The sequence below is a fragment of the Lycorma delicatula genome, chromosome 4 (assembly GCF_047948215.1).
Source record: "Lycorma delicatula isolate Av1 chromosome 4, ASM4794821v1, whole genome shotgun sequence".
Classification (NCBI taxonomy): Eukaryota; Metazoa; Arthropoda; class Insecta; order Hemiptera; family Fulgoridae; genus Lycorma; species Lycorma delicatula.
The window spans coordinates 13350382-13368763 of record NC_134458.1 but is presented as its reverse complement, the minus strand read 5'-3'; the positions used below and the strand labels follow the sequence as shown (position 1 = coordinate 13368763).

Genomic DNA, 18382 nt, shown 5'->3' with positions numbered 1-18382 from the left:
AAGGGCTATTAACAAGACTGTTACCTATTATTGAAACATAAAAAAATACTCTTTTAAATGTAAAAATAAACAGATAACACATATGAAAAAAATCACTGAAAGTGTATTTGTAACATGATTATACTCCATAAATAAAGCTGAATACACAGAAACTAATTTTTTTATATCACCAGTATACTCTAAAGTTTTTTAACCCACCAACTGTTAAATTCATTAGCCAAATAATGTTACAAGTAAACAGCTATCCAGCTAAATGGAAACTGCAATCACTTTATTTTTCAGAGACACATCATTTTACTTTCATGTTGCTACTTTCTGGTTCTTTTAAGTAATTACATAACAGGTTTCAAGGGATAAAGTTTATGAAGAGATTAACAAAAAAAAATTATACAAACCTTTGCATATTTTTTGTTAAAACAATCAATACAAACAGGATGGTTATCGACAGGTATGTATTCCTTTCCAGCTAGTGGTACATCACACTCTAAACAACAAAAGTGTCTGATATGGAAATTTTCACCCTCTGCGACAGTGTATTGTTTTACAAATATCAGCTGAAAATACAAAAACAGTGGTAAATCAAGGTTCTTACCAAATTTTAAGATTTGTTTTAGCGGACTTTTACTGACCAATTTAGTAAAAGTTTCCTGACTCTCATGTTATGCTACTGCTGTTTACTCTGCAAAATATATACATTTTTTTTTTTCAGTGTTGACCATCCCATAACTGTCCAACACACGCCTTTTTTTTTATTATTAAATTCATTTTTAAAGTTTATTTTTTAATTATTTATTATATTATACGTTTAAAATTAGGTTATTTTTTGTGATCGATTTTTTCAGTAAATTACATTGCAAAGCACAAAATAAAATAAAAAATATTAGCAATATATTATGTCAAGGTTCAACTGCCATGTTGACCTTTGACCCTTAGAACCAATTTGGTGGTTGAATATGTGGTCATGTTTTCCAGGATGAATATGTGTTTCTAGTTAAATTTACACTGTCAAAGAGTGGATTTACCGCAAAATACATTGAAAAACAAGGGTTTGAGATGCCCCCAAAACTACAACAAAGAACCAACAATCAAATTGCGATTGAACCTGGACATCTTTTTTCACGGGAATACATTAAAGAACGGCTACTTTCAATGATGAATGCGTGTTCACATTGAATTTACATGTTGAAACATTGATTTAGTGAATAATTCATAGTAAAACATATATTTGAGGTGCTCCATGAAGTTCTATCTTATTCGTCTTAGTTTGTTATTGTATGTATTTTACTACAAACATTTACTATAGACTACTGATGACATCATGGGGAATCCCATCTCTTATAACATGATGTCAGCTGTTAATCATTCTTTATATCGTTGACCTTACAATTTCTATATATATAGTGAATGTTAACAGCAATACCATATTAATTTATAAAAATAAACATTATTAATCAGAGAGAAAAAAATCATGGAATTCAAAGGAGTTACATTATCAATGATTCTAACCCATCTGACCCTAATATACTATTCTGTTATATAAATATTTATTTAACGAATACAATTTAATTACATTTTTAGATAACATACAAAATGATATTGAAGAATTATATACAAAATACTCTCTCAATGAAATTAATATTAAATTAAATTGTGAATATTTAAAAAAAATTATTTTCATTTCTTCCCCAACACGGATTTTAACAGAGTTCAAGTCAGAAAAAATAAAGCTTTTTGTTGAAAATATATAGTCTATTGATAGCGCGCTTTTCAAGATTTAACTGAACAGTATTTTGAATTGAAACACAAACTAAAAAAAGACATCTCTGTTTCTGATTTGTTGTTGTGTATTGAAATTTCAAATGTAAAACAAGCATTAGATGGTTCTTTATTAAAACAATTGTGGAATGTTAGCGATAAAAATCATATAGATATTTATGAATTTTTAATGTGTATGAAAGCAAAAGTATTTAGTACTATAAAATGTCAAGCAGAAAAATATAAAGGAAACAATATTAAATTGTTATTGTTGAGGTGAAGAAATGTGTAGATAATCATTACAATTTCTGTGGAGTCAATTTGCATAGTAGCACTTGCTGTGCGCTTAATGTTTGCAAAAATCAAACTAATTTAAATGAACAGTACTTAGAAGCTTACGAAAAAATTAATGAATCTTTCAAAAGGTTTAATCAAATGGGAAGTAGTTGGGTAATGAATAACATATTGAAATTGGATCTTTCTGCATTAGAATTCAAACTATTTCACGGTGGAAACAGTACATATTTACCATTACCAAAAGCTTTGAAAAAGAAATATGCTGTAATAAATATAAAAAATGACAATGAAAAATGTTTCTTGTGATGTATTCTACACCACCTATTTCCTCAAAGTGGAGATCATTACTGAGTTTCATTCTATAAAAAATGTTAAAATCATGTAAACATGAAAGGAATAAAGTATTCAATTTGTGTGAAAGATATTGATAAATTTGAAGCTCAAGACAAAGATAGCGTAAATGTGTTGTGTTATGATATAGAACGCAATGAAGAATCATTTAATTCTAATAATGTATATATAAAATGTGCGAGTAATAATAATGACCAAAAAATTGTGATTTGGTTATAACTGATGTTGAACAAAATCGAAGTCATTATACACTAATACATATGGAAAATAAATATAACGGTTTATCAAGACTGACGGGTGATTTGAATAAAAGGGGTAGAAAATGTGAATATTGTCCCTATTGTTTGTACTGTTTTAAATCTCAGACTAGTGAAACCGAAGTGAAAAAAAGACTCAAAATACATATTGAAGGTTGTAAGCTAGGAAAGGTTCCGGGAATTATAATGCCAAAAGAATGGATCGGCGAGGGAGAGAAACATAGACATGGTAATATTGTATCATATAGAGATTATTCTTCAACCTTATGCGCACCTTTTGTTATATACGCAAATTTCAAATCATTTATCATTCCAAATCATTTATTGAATCCTGAACCAGCCACTCATACAACAAAAACAGACACTCATAAAACGTCTGGATATTGTTATGTTATAATAAATGAAAATGGATGTGTTGTTGAAAAAACATTGTTTAGAGCCCAAGCAATTAATGATAATGTCGTTGAAAGATTTCTCAATGATTTATGTGAAAAATATGAGTATTTTGCAAAGAAATTATTAGATGGAATATCCTTAACTATGACCGCAGCACATGATGAAAGATTTTAGAAAGCCACCAAATGTGTTATATGTGGTGATGAAAATGGTATAAGACATCGCTCTCATACTAGTGGTAAATTTACTGGTGCTGCACATGAAAATTGCAATTTAATTGTAAACTCATAACATTTATTTCAGTAGTATTTCATAATTTACGCAGTTACGATTCTCATCACATCGTATTGGTGATGGATGCATTGAAAGATAAATTTGAAATTTATTGTTTAGCAAACAATAGTGAAAAGCTTACGTTTATAACACTCAAGAATAAAATATCATATCGATTTATAGATTCATATCAATTTCTATCTTATAGCGTTGATGAACTAGTGCAAAGTTTATTTCATAGTAGTCGTAAATTGTCAGATGGTTACATAGCATATATATTCTTTAAAACAACTTCTTTACAGTTTCAAATCAATATACAAAAAATATAGATATATTAAAGTTGTTAATTCAACATAAAAGTATTTATCCATATACATATATTAAATCGGCATCTATTTTCGATGAAACACAATTGCCGCTCATCGAAGCGTTTTACAATGATTTAAAGAAACAAAACATCTCTGAATTGGATTATATGTACATGCAAAACGTTTGGAATCGATTTAAAATTAAAACGATAGGTGAATAACAACATTTCTATATGAATTGGATGTCATGCTGTTGGCTGATGTATTTGAGAGTTTTTATAATAAAATGATTGAAATATACAATTTAGATCCATGCCATTATATATCTGCTCCACATTTATCGTGGTTTGCAGCCCTCAAGGCTACGAAAGATGCAATTAGAACTAGTTACAAACCCAGATATGTATTTGTTTTTTTGAAAGACATTCATGGTGGCATGTCAATGATTCCCAATCGTTATGCTATGGCAAACAAGCTGCAAATAAGTAATTATCATAAAAATAAACCAATAAAATTCATTAAATATTATGCTAGATCTCTTTATGGGAAATGTATGATGGAACTTTACCTGCAGACAAATTCAGATGGTGTGATGAAAACGAAAATGAATATTTGTTTGTAAATCATCTGAACAATGTGAAAGATGATGCGGAAGCAGTTATATTTTAGAAATTGATTTAGCATATCCTTAAAACTTACAGGAATCACATAAAGATTATCCACTCATACCAGAGAAAAAATCCATTCCCAATATTATTGCTCCGTTTGTCTGATAAAAAACAAGTAGCGTGTAAAAAATTATTGTGTACTTTGGAAGATAAGCACAAATACATTCTATATTACAGAACGTTAAAATTGTATCTTCAACAGGGTATGGTGATGATGAAAATACATAGAGCCGTTTGTTTTAATCAATCTCCATGGTTGAAAGATTATGTTGAGAAAACTTTTCTTGAATGGTGTAGTAGTAAAGATGAGACTGAAAAAAAAGTTTATAAGCTATTGATCAACAGTGTACATGAAAAAACTATTGAAAATGCAAGAAAGCGAATCAATATGCGTTTGATCAATGACAAATCCAAGTTTAAAAAATTAAATGCTAGTCCAAGAGTTAAGCATTATTATATTTACGAAACGGATATAGTTGGAATAACAATGGTGAAGAAATATATATACTTAAATAAGCCCACATATGTGAATTTAGCAGTAACAGATTTCGTAAAATTAATCATGTACAATTATCATTACAATAATTTTTTACCTAAGCACAGTCATGAAAACATAAAACTTTTAATGACAGATAAGATTCATTGTTATACTCAACTATACCAACAAAAGATGAATATCTTGATAATTATTGAGGGGGGATGAAAGGAAAATTTTGACTGAAAATAATCGAAATGTTTATGCATCAACTAAATACGATATAGGTTATTTAAAAGATGAAATGAAGGGTCGACCAATCTATGAATTTGTTGGGTTATGAGTTAAAATGTATTCTTTACTTTGGGGAGCAGCGAATATCATTTAGAGCAAAAAAAGACAGCCAAGGGGATTAAAAAGGGTTCTCATATATTTGATAAACATTATAATTTGAATGTTTTAAATCACAAAATGTATAAAGATTATTCAATAGAAACATATTCCACATCAGAATCATTACATAGTTTTAATCATCAAATTTACTTGATTGATCAATGTAAAAATGCTCTCTCTCTATATGATGATAATAGATTTGTGTTAGAAAATCCCACTGATACACTTCCATATGGTCATAAAGAAATCAGCAATATGGTGAAAAAGAACAATTAGTCTACAACCATTCTATTAACAAGATCGATTTCTTTAACTAGACTAGTTTTTTAAATTTTACTTTCCTTATAAATACTATAACTAGATATTTTATTTTTTTCAACTATGACACAATTATGCAATGGAGTTCTAAATCTACATTTACTACAAAATGACAAGTGCATTACATCTCTAAAGTGTATATGACTTAATTTATAACATCAATACCACATTTAAACTACATCATGATAATTATGTCCATTAGACAGTTTTATCACACCCTTATAAATTATATAAAGATCTGTTGATTGATTAATTTGATTAAAATCCGATTCAGTAAGATCATTAAATCTTTGTGGTAAAAATATTTTTCCGAAACCTTCAATTGATGCAATAATTGAATTACCATTTTCTGTTTGTAAACTCCACTTTTTCAATTCTATATCGCCTATTGTGGACCATTTTGTGATCGCCTATTGTATCACTAATATTATTTGTATAATTTAAACTATCCAATTTATCGAAGATATTTTTATGATTCAATATATAAAAGTAAAACTCTATTATAGTTTTATTTATAGATCTATAAATGAGTTTAATTGATGTATATTATGAACAGATTAAAGATAACTATTTTTATGGTATTTTCGGTGATTTTAAGCTTATAATTTAAACAAATACAGGTTTTTTTTAATGTGAAAAAATTATGTAAAGATGGTGAAAAACAATTTAAACATTGGTTGGAAAAATAAAAAATCAAAAGAGTTAATTGAATTTTATAAAAATAGCTGATGCTGGAGTCCCGACTGTGGCTTTTGACTGGAAAAAAGCCGATGCTGGAATGCGACTGTGGAATCATTTGGTAGTAAGAATTCCGATCACAAAAATATTTTACATAAAGTAGATTCAAAGGGTACAAACCCATTAGACTTGGTGATTTCTGGTACTTATTTACGGGAAGAATTAATTTTAAATTTAGTAAGTTGGATTTTGAAAGATTTCTATAATAAATGTTATAAAATTATAAAAGAATACTTCATCAAAGATTTTAAGTCATATCAAAACGATAATATTCAGCTGCATCAAAGTTGTGATAAATAGAAAATAAGCAAGAATTGCTAAAAGAAATTAATAGAATTGTAGATGAAAATTTAAAACGTTAAGTTGCAAATTAATAAATTAAATGGTAATGTAAAAAAAAAAAATAAAACCATGGTCACACCATATTTATCTATACTTTTTCCACTCGATGAAAGTGATAATTGCATTATAATTTTGGATAAAAATAAAAATAATGAAGAGTATAAATATTATGCTATTCATGTACAATATAGCAATTTAGATGATGCATTGAATTACTAAAAAAGATATCCCAATTTTTGTAATTGTTTATCAAAAATTAAAAGATCCGAATATAGTGTATGATTTTTTAATCTTGCTTTTTAAGATCTCAATTAAATTTAAAAGAACGTTGTCATTTTAATATCGATATGGAATTTGACGATTTTATACAAAAGTTAGATATTTTATATGAAAAGACTTTTAGTAAGTTACAAATAATGGCAACAGCAAAAGAAGAACGTGAAGGTGAGTCGGAGCAATACACATTATTTTTTAAATACATTATTATGTTATTTTTTTTCTTATTTTTAGAACGGGGATGTCTATCATAGCCAACTTAGCAAAAGAATAACACCAGCCAGCTAGACATAATTATCTTACTAGAAAGACCGAATTAAAGAGTCTAAACGACCTTGTCCAAGCAGATATAGTCAAAATGATACCTTATTCTCGAACCAATAAGGGTTATAGATATTTGTTGACTGTTACTGATTGTTCTACTAAATTCACACATGCTATACCATTAAAGAATAAGACGGGTAAAGAGGTTGTGTCAGCTTTGCAACCAATATTTGAAAAGCATAAGAAGTAACATTTTAAAACGGATCAGGGAAAGGAATTTTATAATCCACAAGTGAAAGGCCTATTGAAACAATTCAACATAAATCATTATTCCACATATTCAGATAAAAAAGCTGCTATAGTTGAATGTTTCAATAGAATCCTAAATACAAAAATGTGGACTAAATTTACAGAACAGGGAAGCTACACGCGGATTGATATGCCTCAAGCTTTAGTTGAAGAGAATGCATTTTGTAGCATTCAGCTACAAAATTTAAACCAAAAGATGTAAATAGGACAAACAAACCGCAAGTGCTTGCAAATCTAAACAAAAAATACGATAGAAAAAAGGGTGTAGTAAAAATTAAATTAAATGTTGGTGATTATGTTCACACAATCAAACAAAAAAGTATTCGAAAAGGGTTATTTACCAAAATTTGACGAATGAAATATTCAAAATTCATTCGATGCATGCTGAATCTCAATCGGTTGAAATGATCACCGAACTGATCAATAGTAGAAATGAACTCATAAAAAATCATTTTTATCAACACGAACTACAAAAAACTAAACACAAAGATGTATATCAAATTGAGAAAATACTCAAATGAAAAGGCAACAAGGCGTATGTAAAATGGCTAGGATTTGATAAAAGTTATAATTCATAGATAGATTTGAGTGATGCTATTTAACACCAATTTTTTTTATTCTTAAAACCATTCTGAAAACAAATACATTATTGATAATACATCTTTTCTGTATATATCTGATGATAAAAATATGGAGCTTTTTGATAGTAATACAGAATCTGAATTTAAGCCTCGAAGAAATATGATTATTAAATATTCACTTCGCCCATCTAACAAACCAATAAAATGGGAAATTAAAGATTGTATTTAAACTTTGCAAATGATATTGAAAAATATTTTCTTTGGGATACACTGCATATAAAAATAATTAGTCATGTTGATGGTTTTTGCGATTTTGTTGTAATAAATGAATTTTATATTGAACCTGATGAACTTTATGCTGATTTGTCAAAACACCCTTATCATTTACTTTCAATTAGTAAAGTTGATGTAATCATATCAACGTCAGGAAAAGATCAATAGTTTATTGATTTAGATTTTTAATTATTTATAAAATAAGTAACAATATGTCCACAACAGCTGAATCCAAAACCCTCACACACATAGATTTAATATTAATTATTCTTTTAAGGTAAGGAATAAACCAATAAAATCTGAAATTACTGAATTCATAGATAATTTTACTGAGTTTTTTGCTTTCTATAAATGGGACAAATTGCACATATAAATAACTCTTTATAGTGATGGTACTCTTGATTACATAGCATTAGATGAATATTATGATTATCCAAATGATTTTGTTGAGGAATTTGAAAATGATTTGGCAAAATGTTCTTATCATTTACTTTCAATTAGTTCAATTACAGTAAACATATCAGCCACATTAGATCAATAGTTTATTAATAATCACTTAATTTATTTCTATATAGATTCACACATAATGTTTCAATTGATTGTCTCAGTTGTATTATGTTATTTCATACTAATTTGTGTTACACCTGTAGAATAGATATATCAATAGTTTAGTCACATGTTTTTTTTTTTTATCTATATACATATGTTACTGATTTTCAACATCAAAAATTTCATAAAAGATGCATGATGAAGGAAGTACAACAGAAAACAAAGTTCCCCATCGTGAACGCAATAATGGGTTACAGATTCAAAAAACGAAGTAGGCACGGCTCTTTATTACCAAACACTATTAAATGTATTGTATGCAGCCCATCAAATTTTAGTAAAACAAATATCGTCTTTAATCTTCTAGTTCAAGCAAATAGAGTACATTTTCAGAACTTGTACATTTTTTCAAAATCCCTTCACCAACCTTTATATAGAATGTTATCAAACATGATAATGTTAAATCCAGAACTCTGTTGCTATGAATATTCTGAAAACGATCAAGTTCCATAACCGGATACTGTTAAACCGCATTCAATAATCATTTTTGATGATGTAATCAAAGAAAAACAAAGCAATATCAATGCTTATTTTGTGAGAGGTTATCACAATAAAATTGTTTTTATTTAGCGCAAACATATTTTAAAATAACAAAACAACTGATATGAGAGAATTGCAATGTTCTAATATTGTTCAGACAAGACAGTTTAAATTTACAACACATTTATGATGAACATGTTAACGTTGACATGTCATTTGATGATTTTAAATCATTATGCGATTGTGTTTGGAAGGCAAACCGTAACACTTTTCTAGTTATCGATAGAGAGTGATGAAAATAAAGGTCGTTAAAAAAATGGTATCGATACATTTTTAATTGTCGATTGAACGCAGAACAATTTCACGAATAGACTATTAGTTTGAATTTTTTTTTTTTTTTCATTCTAGGACAATGTATAAGAAGGAGAAACAAATGGTTGAAATTGATAAATTGAATAAAAATTTTAAACGTAAATATGCGGCTTTCATGATGGGTTTACCAAAGAAGATGCTTTATTTCACAAACATTTCCGACTGATAATAGATCCCATAAAAGAAATTAAAGAAAAAATAAATAAACCAAATCCACCTCTTCCCCCTCTAACTGATGGATAAATTGATAGAGATAGAGTAGGACGCAAATTGGGTGATAGATTGACAAGTCATTAACAAAATCATCAAGATAGGTGTGAACAACAGAGTTTGTTGGAGCAAGATTTAGAACTTTCAGATGATGATGATGAAGAAGTAGGTGTAGGGCATTCAACCATGTTATCTGAACAAACTACTATTCCATCCGAACAAACTCAAACCGCATATACATTGCCAAAAACTCCATTTACACAAGTTTCTGAAATGGAAGAAACAATTACAAATGAAGAAGATATAAAACCGTATTTAGAAATGATAAAAACAGGTCCAAAAATATCAATGGATCATGTATATGGTGTGAAATATGATAAAAATATAAATATGATCAAATTAGGAATAAAGAAATTAAAATTTTAGATGATAAAATTTATGGGGAGATTTCATATATTCAGCTACACCTGGTATTTTAGAGTTGTTGGTTTATAAAAATTCAGACCTACAAAAAGTTCACACAACTGATATGCAAACTTATAAAGACATGTTAAATCATACTGGTGCGCATTTGAATGATGCCGGTACAGTAAAAACAAATAAATCCTTCAAATAAAACAAAATAATCAGAAAGCTTTTTCCTCCAAAGCAAACAGATATATCTGTTTCACCATATAAAACACCATCAACATCTTTCTCAGGTAATTTAATTTAGTTACAATTTAATTACAATCCAATCTATTTATATTGATGATCCAAACGAATTGGTAGCTAGATTGTACACTCTTGTGGATGAATATGATGCTGGAAACAAGAGCATTTCCAATGAAATCATATCCATAATTAAAGAATTGAAAGATGTTGAATTTGAATAGATTATTTGTTTTAAATAATTATTTTTTAATAGAAATGTTACAAACACGAATAAGATTAGGTTGTAAAAGGTGAGGTGGAAAGGGTGGAAAAGATATTCCTGGTCCTCCAGGAATTAGTTTATCCCAAATAAATGATGGACATTATGATATGCAAAATCATAAATTGTGTAATGTATCTGCTCTGATTGATGGTGAGGATGCGATTAATTTTAAACAAGCTCAACATATGTTTGAAATCCCAACGAAAAGTATAAAGCAAGCGATAATAGAGTATGATGAAAAGATTAAAAAGTATATAAAGGATGAAGAAAAGAGGCTTGCAAACACAAGTGTAAAGTTTATGGCAGATGTGTTTGACTTGCTTAAGAGAAAAATTGATGAGTATATAGATGCTGAATTAAATGGTCGCATAACAAAATATCTCATGACCACTAACATCAAGAGACTTTTAGAAAATGAGATTAAATCTATATTCATTCAAATGAAAAAACAAAATTAAAAGTACTTCAAAAAACATAGTGTATTTTATAGTTCAACCAGTTTAGTATAAACACAAAATAATCTGTTTTGTTAATAATTCCATCAGTCCAAATTTGGACTGAAGAAATGAATGGATTCATTAAAGAATCATTTGTTTTTTAATAACAATAATGTATTTGAATGAAAATAAAAATTTATATATAAATATATATATATATAATTTATATAGATATAATGGTAAAGAAAAATACGAAGAAAGGAGGTGGTATTATTGGTTATGTAGTGAATAAGGCTGTAATTTATTACCACTTGAGGTGCATTTGCCGGGTTATAATTATTGCAGCCCGAGTACAAAATTAGATAAGCGATTGAAATATGGTGATAAAGGCGTTAATAAATTGGATGATGCATGTAAACTGCATGATTAAGCTTATTCAAAATATTCAGATACCAAAACCAGATCTCAAGCCAATAAAGCGCTTGCTGAACGAGCTTGTAATCGAACATGTAATCACAAACATGTAACATGGTACGAACATGTAATCGTACCAGATAGCAGGGTAAAAGAGCAGCCACCTATGCAGTAACTAACTCAATAAAACTTAAATCTAAATTTGGTGGTAAATTGAGACTTAAGAAGTGGTAGGTGATTAAAATTAAAGAAAGGTAGTAGTACTGCTAAGAAAAAAAAATTGATTGAATGCCGAAACCTGCTTTACATGATCATGAGTTGATTGAGTACGTGAAACAGTTGAAAATTCCACACTTCCGTGGTGTTTTTATGTGGACACTTTACCAAAAAAGATTAGGAAAAATGAATGTGCTATAGTTAATTTAGATACTTCAAACAGTCGTGATAAGCATTGGGTTTGTTTCTTCAAAAACGATAAAAATATAGATTATTTTGATAGCATAGGTGATGCACATCCTCCACCAGAATTGATGAATTATTTTGGGAAATCTAATGTAACATACAATTTACTAGATATCAAGCCAATGACGATGTAATTTGCAGTAGATTATGTTCAGCTTTTATTCAGAAACTTTGGCTATTCAAAATTCCGATGAGCCAAACACTATACATATAGTTAGTCCAAAAGGTAATAAGAATAAATTATATGTTTTTGATTTTTATTTTTTTCTATATAGATATGCTGTGTCTGACAGTAACAGTTCAACTATTAAGAAATGATTTTCTCTGCCAATTAACCTTTCAAAAGGCCAATACAAATTTGGCTTAAATTGGTTGATGAATGCCAACACTATTCCAAATGCGGAAGAGTACCTTAAAAGCACCAATATGTTATTGAAATGAAAAATTAAATTTCCATATTATAGAATGTATAAGATAAATTATTTAACCGCCAATAAAGTAGCGCATTCAGATGATTCCCTAACATATAATCAATTCCACAATCATTATTCATTGGCGAATAAAATTGAAAAGGAGATTAAAATCCCTATAAATCAATCTGATATGTATACTGTTCCGTGTGAAAATTATCTGATTGTTTTTGGAAAACTTGTCGGAGCAAATGGAAAAATCTAGTACTTCGGAATTAGTTAATTTTGCCATCACCTTTTTATTCCAGAATATATGATATCTTATCAACGCGCAAGTAGCCTCAATTAGAAATATAGGAATAACTACGGTTATCAAAAATGCTCTTTCAATGACAAACTCTCAATTACCATTGGCTAAAATAGCCAGATGGATCAGTGGAGAAAATAAAGTTGATTTAGATGAAAATGGTACTTTTAATTTATGCATACCATTATCAATGTTGTTGGGTTTCGCCGAAGATAAAAAAATAATCATAAACAATAGACAGGAATTAGTGTTGAGAGGTTTTGATAGTGATGTAAACGCGATACGGATCCTGACCATAAATCTAAGATAGAATTAACAGACATTGTGTAGGTTGTTACATATTTAAAAGTCGCGCCTGAATATGAATTGGAATTAGCTAAGATGAGAGATCAAAATAAAGATGTGTGTATGGTATTCAAAGCATGGGATCTTCATGAAAATACAGCAGTTCCTCAGGCAAATTCTTTTATATGGAATGTGACAACTTTGTCACAAATAGATAAACCGATAAGTTTATCGGATAGATTTTCAAACCAGTAGGAAAGATAATGCTATGAAGGACGCGTCAGAATTTGATTATTTTAACGTGAAAAAAATTGATGTAATGACAAATTCAAATAAATACCCATATGAAGATTTACAAGGGTATCAAATGTTAATGTATAGGATGTTTATTAATTTTCAAAAATCATATAAAAAATGTAGATCCACCATATACATTTTCCGATTACAAAAGAAAATATCCTTTACATTTAACTGATTGCTTGTGACAAAATGAATCCGTAAAGATGGGTGTAACTGATTTAAAAATTAAAGTTGAAGCGGAAGAGAATTTTATTAAGCCTTAATACAATCGCATATTGTTTATTAATTTATGATAATATAGTAACATACTCTTCCTTGATGGGCGCTGTGAAAAAGCAAAAATAAGAGGTTAAAAGTTACAGATTATTTAATAATAATAATTAATAATTTCATTTTTTTTTTAATTTTTAATGATATAAAGCTAATGATTGATATTAAATATAAATGAAAGATCAATGCTATTATAATATCTATCTAAACCAACATACAACAAATAATTATTATTTCACTTAAAGAATGATTGACAGCTGATGTCATGTTATAAGAGACAGGACTCCCCATGACATTATCAGCAGTTTATAGTAAATGTTTATAATAAAATACATTATGTAGAACCTCCATGAAGCATCTCAAGCATATGTTTTACTATGAATTTTTCAGTAAATCAAATGTTTCAACATGTAAATTTAATGTGAACGTGTAATTTAATGATGAATGTGAGTATTTATCATTGAAAGTAGCCATTCTTTAATGTATTCGAATAAACCAGTGAAAAAAGACGTCCAGGTTCAACCGCCATTTGATTGTTGGTTCTTTGTTGTAATTTTGACAGCATCTCAAACCCGTGTTTTGCTAAGTATTTTGCCATGTAAATTTAACTAGAAACATATATTAATCATGGAAAACACATTCAATCGCCAAATTGGTTCTAAGGGTCAAAAGTCAACATGGAGGTTGAACCTGGACATAATATACTACTAATATGTAATAAGTTTCTTGTTTAAAAATGAACATTATAGTAACTAAAAGTAACATAGATAAGAAATGAAGACTAACTAAAATAATTTAAAAAAATAATTGGCTCGCATCAGATTGCTTAAAATTTTCACAAAAACTAGCCTACATTATTTTGCAAAGTAAACAAAACAATATTTAACATTTTGGTTTGCATAAAAATGCTAAGAAACAGACTTCAATTTAACAATGAACATGAACACTACTAATATGTATGATCACAACTTAAAGAACTAAAATCATTGTTATTAAAAGTAATACAGATAAGAAAACTAGAAAAGAACATCTTTATTTCGTACTGAAAACAAACATCATTAACATTTACTTGAAAAATATTTTGTCATCATTATTCTAATGTACACCAAAAAATTAAAAAAAAAAATAATAATAATAAGAGATTACATTACATACATATTATGTTCACGAAAACACAAGGCAACTTTTCTTTAATATCTTTAGGTTCCAAATGGTTTGCCTTTTTCTAAAAGTTTTATTTTTGGCAGCTATCTGTTCTTCTTCTGCCAAGATAGTAGCTCTCAACCTTTTCACCTTTCTTCCTCCAGCTTTTTAATTTCTGCTTGCATTTTCCTTTTTAGGGTTCTATTTTGTTCTTTTTGAGAGAAGTTTTTTTCTTTTTTCTACAAGACATTCTTCCTAAGAAAACTAGAGTTTTTCACTACAGTGAGCATTTTTTGGTAATGAAAATATTCTCCTTGCCCCCAGCATCTACAATTGCACAAAAATCTTTTCGTTGATAAATTATTGTTTCTTCATGCAAATTCTACACAAGAAGAGATTTTTTAAGGAAAACCTACCTCTGAAAATGCAATTCTCTGAAATTTTTGCACTTTTTTCTGATTTTTTCTAAACCTTCCCTACTTTCCGTGACTAAGTTTATATCTCTTGACTTTTCCTGCCTGTGGAAACCATGTAAATTAACCCTTAGAGTGCCACGGTGTATTTTGTAATTTATATAATTTATTTTTTATTGGCTATATAAAATTTTATTGCTTTGAACTACTGTGTGGTATATACAATATCTCTCTTTAAATATTCAATGGTTTTTGGAAAAAAGGCTCATTTTGACTAAACAAAAAAATAATAAACAGATGATTACAAAACAGCTTGTATCATGTTAACACTGACAGTTCACAACGTGTGTTATTTGTTGTTGTATTTGAGGTTATATGACTTTCTTAACACAATGCATTTGTTGTTCAGTTTTTGTTTTATTTTATTATTATTTCGTTGTATGTATGTATGTATTATTATTTATATATTTTTTCCCATGAATAAAAGTGTATAGTGTTTTGGATTCATATGACTCTGAAATGGTACATGAAAATCTTAGATGAAGTGAAGTTGAGATTACTTAATAGTGACTTCTCAGAAATTGATTTGTTAGCTACTGAAGAAGAGGTGGATGATTTATTTTGCTATAACAGTGATGCAGATTCAATCTATCAGCCAAAAAATGTAAATAATGGTAAATTTTGTGATAGTGATTGTGATAAGTTACATCAACCTACTACATCAAGACAAGCTAGGCCTGTGCTTACATCAAATCAAACTGGTAAGCCTACCTTAGATTCACAAATAAATCGAAGTGTGTTAAGTAGTAGTTCTCTGACTCTGAAGATAGATAACTGTTAGATCTACTGACAATGATATTTAGCTAAGCATAAATGATGAAACACCAAAATAAAAGAAAAAAAATTAATATTATTACCCAAATAAATATTATTCTTTCAATGAATTACCAGGACCAAAACACTGTCCAGCTGATGAACCTAAGCCTATAGATTTTAATTTGTTTTTCACAAATTTGCAACTGAAACCAATCATTATGCTAAACAAATTATTACATTATCAGACAATATTTCACTTATAAACAAAACTGGATCCCAGTAAAATTGAATGAGATAAGGGTGTTTGTCGCAGTGATTCTCAATATGGGTCATATTAGAAAACCACAGACAGCTAAGAAACACCTTGGTTTCCAAAAATGTTTACTACAAACCAATTTTAAATTTTACTTCACAGTAGGTCTGAAAAGTTCATAAACTAAATTTCTGTAGTCAATACAAGTACGCCATCTTTGGACATCCAAGGAACTATGTAGTATAATGTCTAATAAATGTCTGTGTATAAAATTTCATCACTCCAGTCTTGAGTTATATTCAGCCATGTACATTGTGTTCATGTGACCTTGTGCGAGCTTGTGATGTGGAACAGAGAAGCACAATAAGATTTTGTGTTTGACTTCAAAAATCTTTCTTTCGCTGAAACTTATTCTATGATACAGCAAGCATTTGATGATGAAGCGCATCTCATACTACAACATACACATGGTGGAAGCGATTTAAAGATGGTAGAGTCGTTGGATGACGACGAACAAAGTGGGAGGCCATCAACAGCTGTTCACAATGAAAACGTTGCGAAAGTGCACATGCTGCTGCTTGAACAACCTCAATCTTACCATTCGAGCCATAGCAGAAGAGTTAAACATTGGCGAAGACATGGTACATACTATTTTAACAGAAAAAATTAATGACCGAAAGGTGTACTCTCGTTTCGTTCCACACTTCTTGACAAAAGAACAAAAACAAGTGTGTCTTTCTTGCACTCAAGACTTCATTAAAACTGACTGTCAATCGTGACCCAAATTCTTTGCAAACAATTGTAACTGGGGATGTAAGCAGATGATACATTATGATTGCAAATAAAGTGTCAATCCGCTGCTTGGTTGAGTCCTGAAGCAAAAAGACAGGCAAAAGTCAAGCACCAAAAATCAAGAGTGAAAACGATGTTGATTGCATTCATTGACTTGAAGGGCCTGATTCATCATGAATTTGTCCCAACAGGTCAAACTGTGAATTCTAAATTCTATCTGGAAGTAACACCTTATGCACTGCATTAGTCGAATCCAGCTCGAGTACCGGGATCCGGGCAGTTGGGGTCTCTTGCACAACAATGCCCCACCACACATGGCAACAGTTTTAACACGTTATTATGCCGCAAATCAAGAAGTCTTGCTTTGTTTTTACAAAGAGAAAGCCTACTTTTAAAACAAATAGGAAAAGATCAAGAAGTATTTGTGCTGTCTACAAAGAAGGAAGCCATGGTCTTTGTTTTCCAAAACATAAATGTAAATAAAGTTTATTTTCAGTTTTCAGTGTACTTGTTTATATTGTAAATAAGTACTGTAAATTAGGTTATTGCAAACTGTATAAATATTTCTACTTGATACTCCTCAAATTCAGTGTGGTAAGTAAATTGATTATATAATATTTATATTGTACAATAGTTTAAGTCGTATTAAGCTGATTACTGACGATTTTTTCAATAACGTTCCAACAGGAAAACATATTCTTTGTTTGTTTTTGACCAAATATTTTAAAACTTTGCATGGTTCTAGGAAACAGCATATAGATTGAAATTAGCATACTTCCCACAAATTAAAATTTTTTTGTTTATTAGGTAAAATAGAAAAATTAAAAAAAAAACTTTGTTTCTAATTTCAAAATTCTTTTGTGGTGTAATCCAACTTATATTCAAATCATTTTGTAGCCTAAATAAAACTAACATTTTGACACTTAATAACATTTAATATGTTAAGATATCCTGAACATTACTCAGTATGTGACTTTTTAACACAGCTAAGCAAAATGACCATTTATAGGCCTAGCATTTTAGGTTGTATCTAATGTTGTACCAACATTTTCTAATTTCAAAAAGTTTCTTGTGGCACTCAAAGGGTTAATACAGCATAAATTATAAAACAGCAAATCATATAATTAAAGAGTTGTAATTATGATTAGGCCCACATCAATTATATAAACTGTGGTGAGAGAGAGAGAGAGAGGAGAGAGAGAGAGAGAGAGAGAGAGAGAGA

The 18382-nt window shown here is 29.0% G+C and overlaps 1 protein-coding gene across 3 annotated transcripts in view; it reads right to left on the bottom strand.

The window, feature by feature from the left end:
• The window catches only part of LOC142323126 (testin-like), a 201138-nt gene that overhangs the window by 7539 nt on the left and 175217 nt on the right, over positions 1 to 18382 (bottom strand). For all 3 annotated transcript variants that reach the window (XM_075362352.1, XM_075362354.1, XM_075362353.1), the window contains one exon: positions 396 to 554. In XM_075362352.1, coding sequence (XP_075218467.1) covers positions 396 to 554 — 159 coding nt within the window. The remainder of the gene's footprint in view (positions 1 to 395; positions 555 to 18382) is intronic.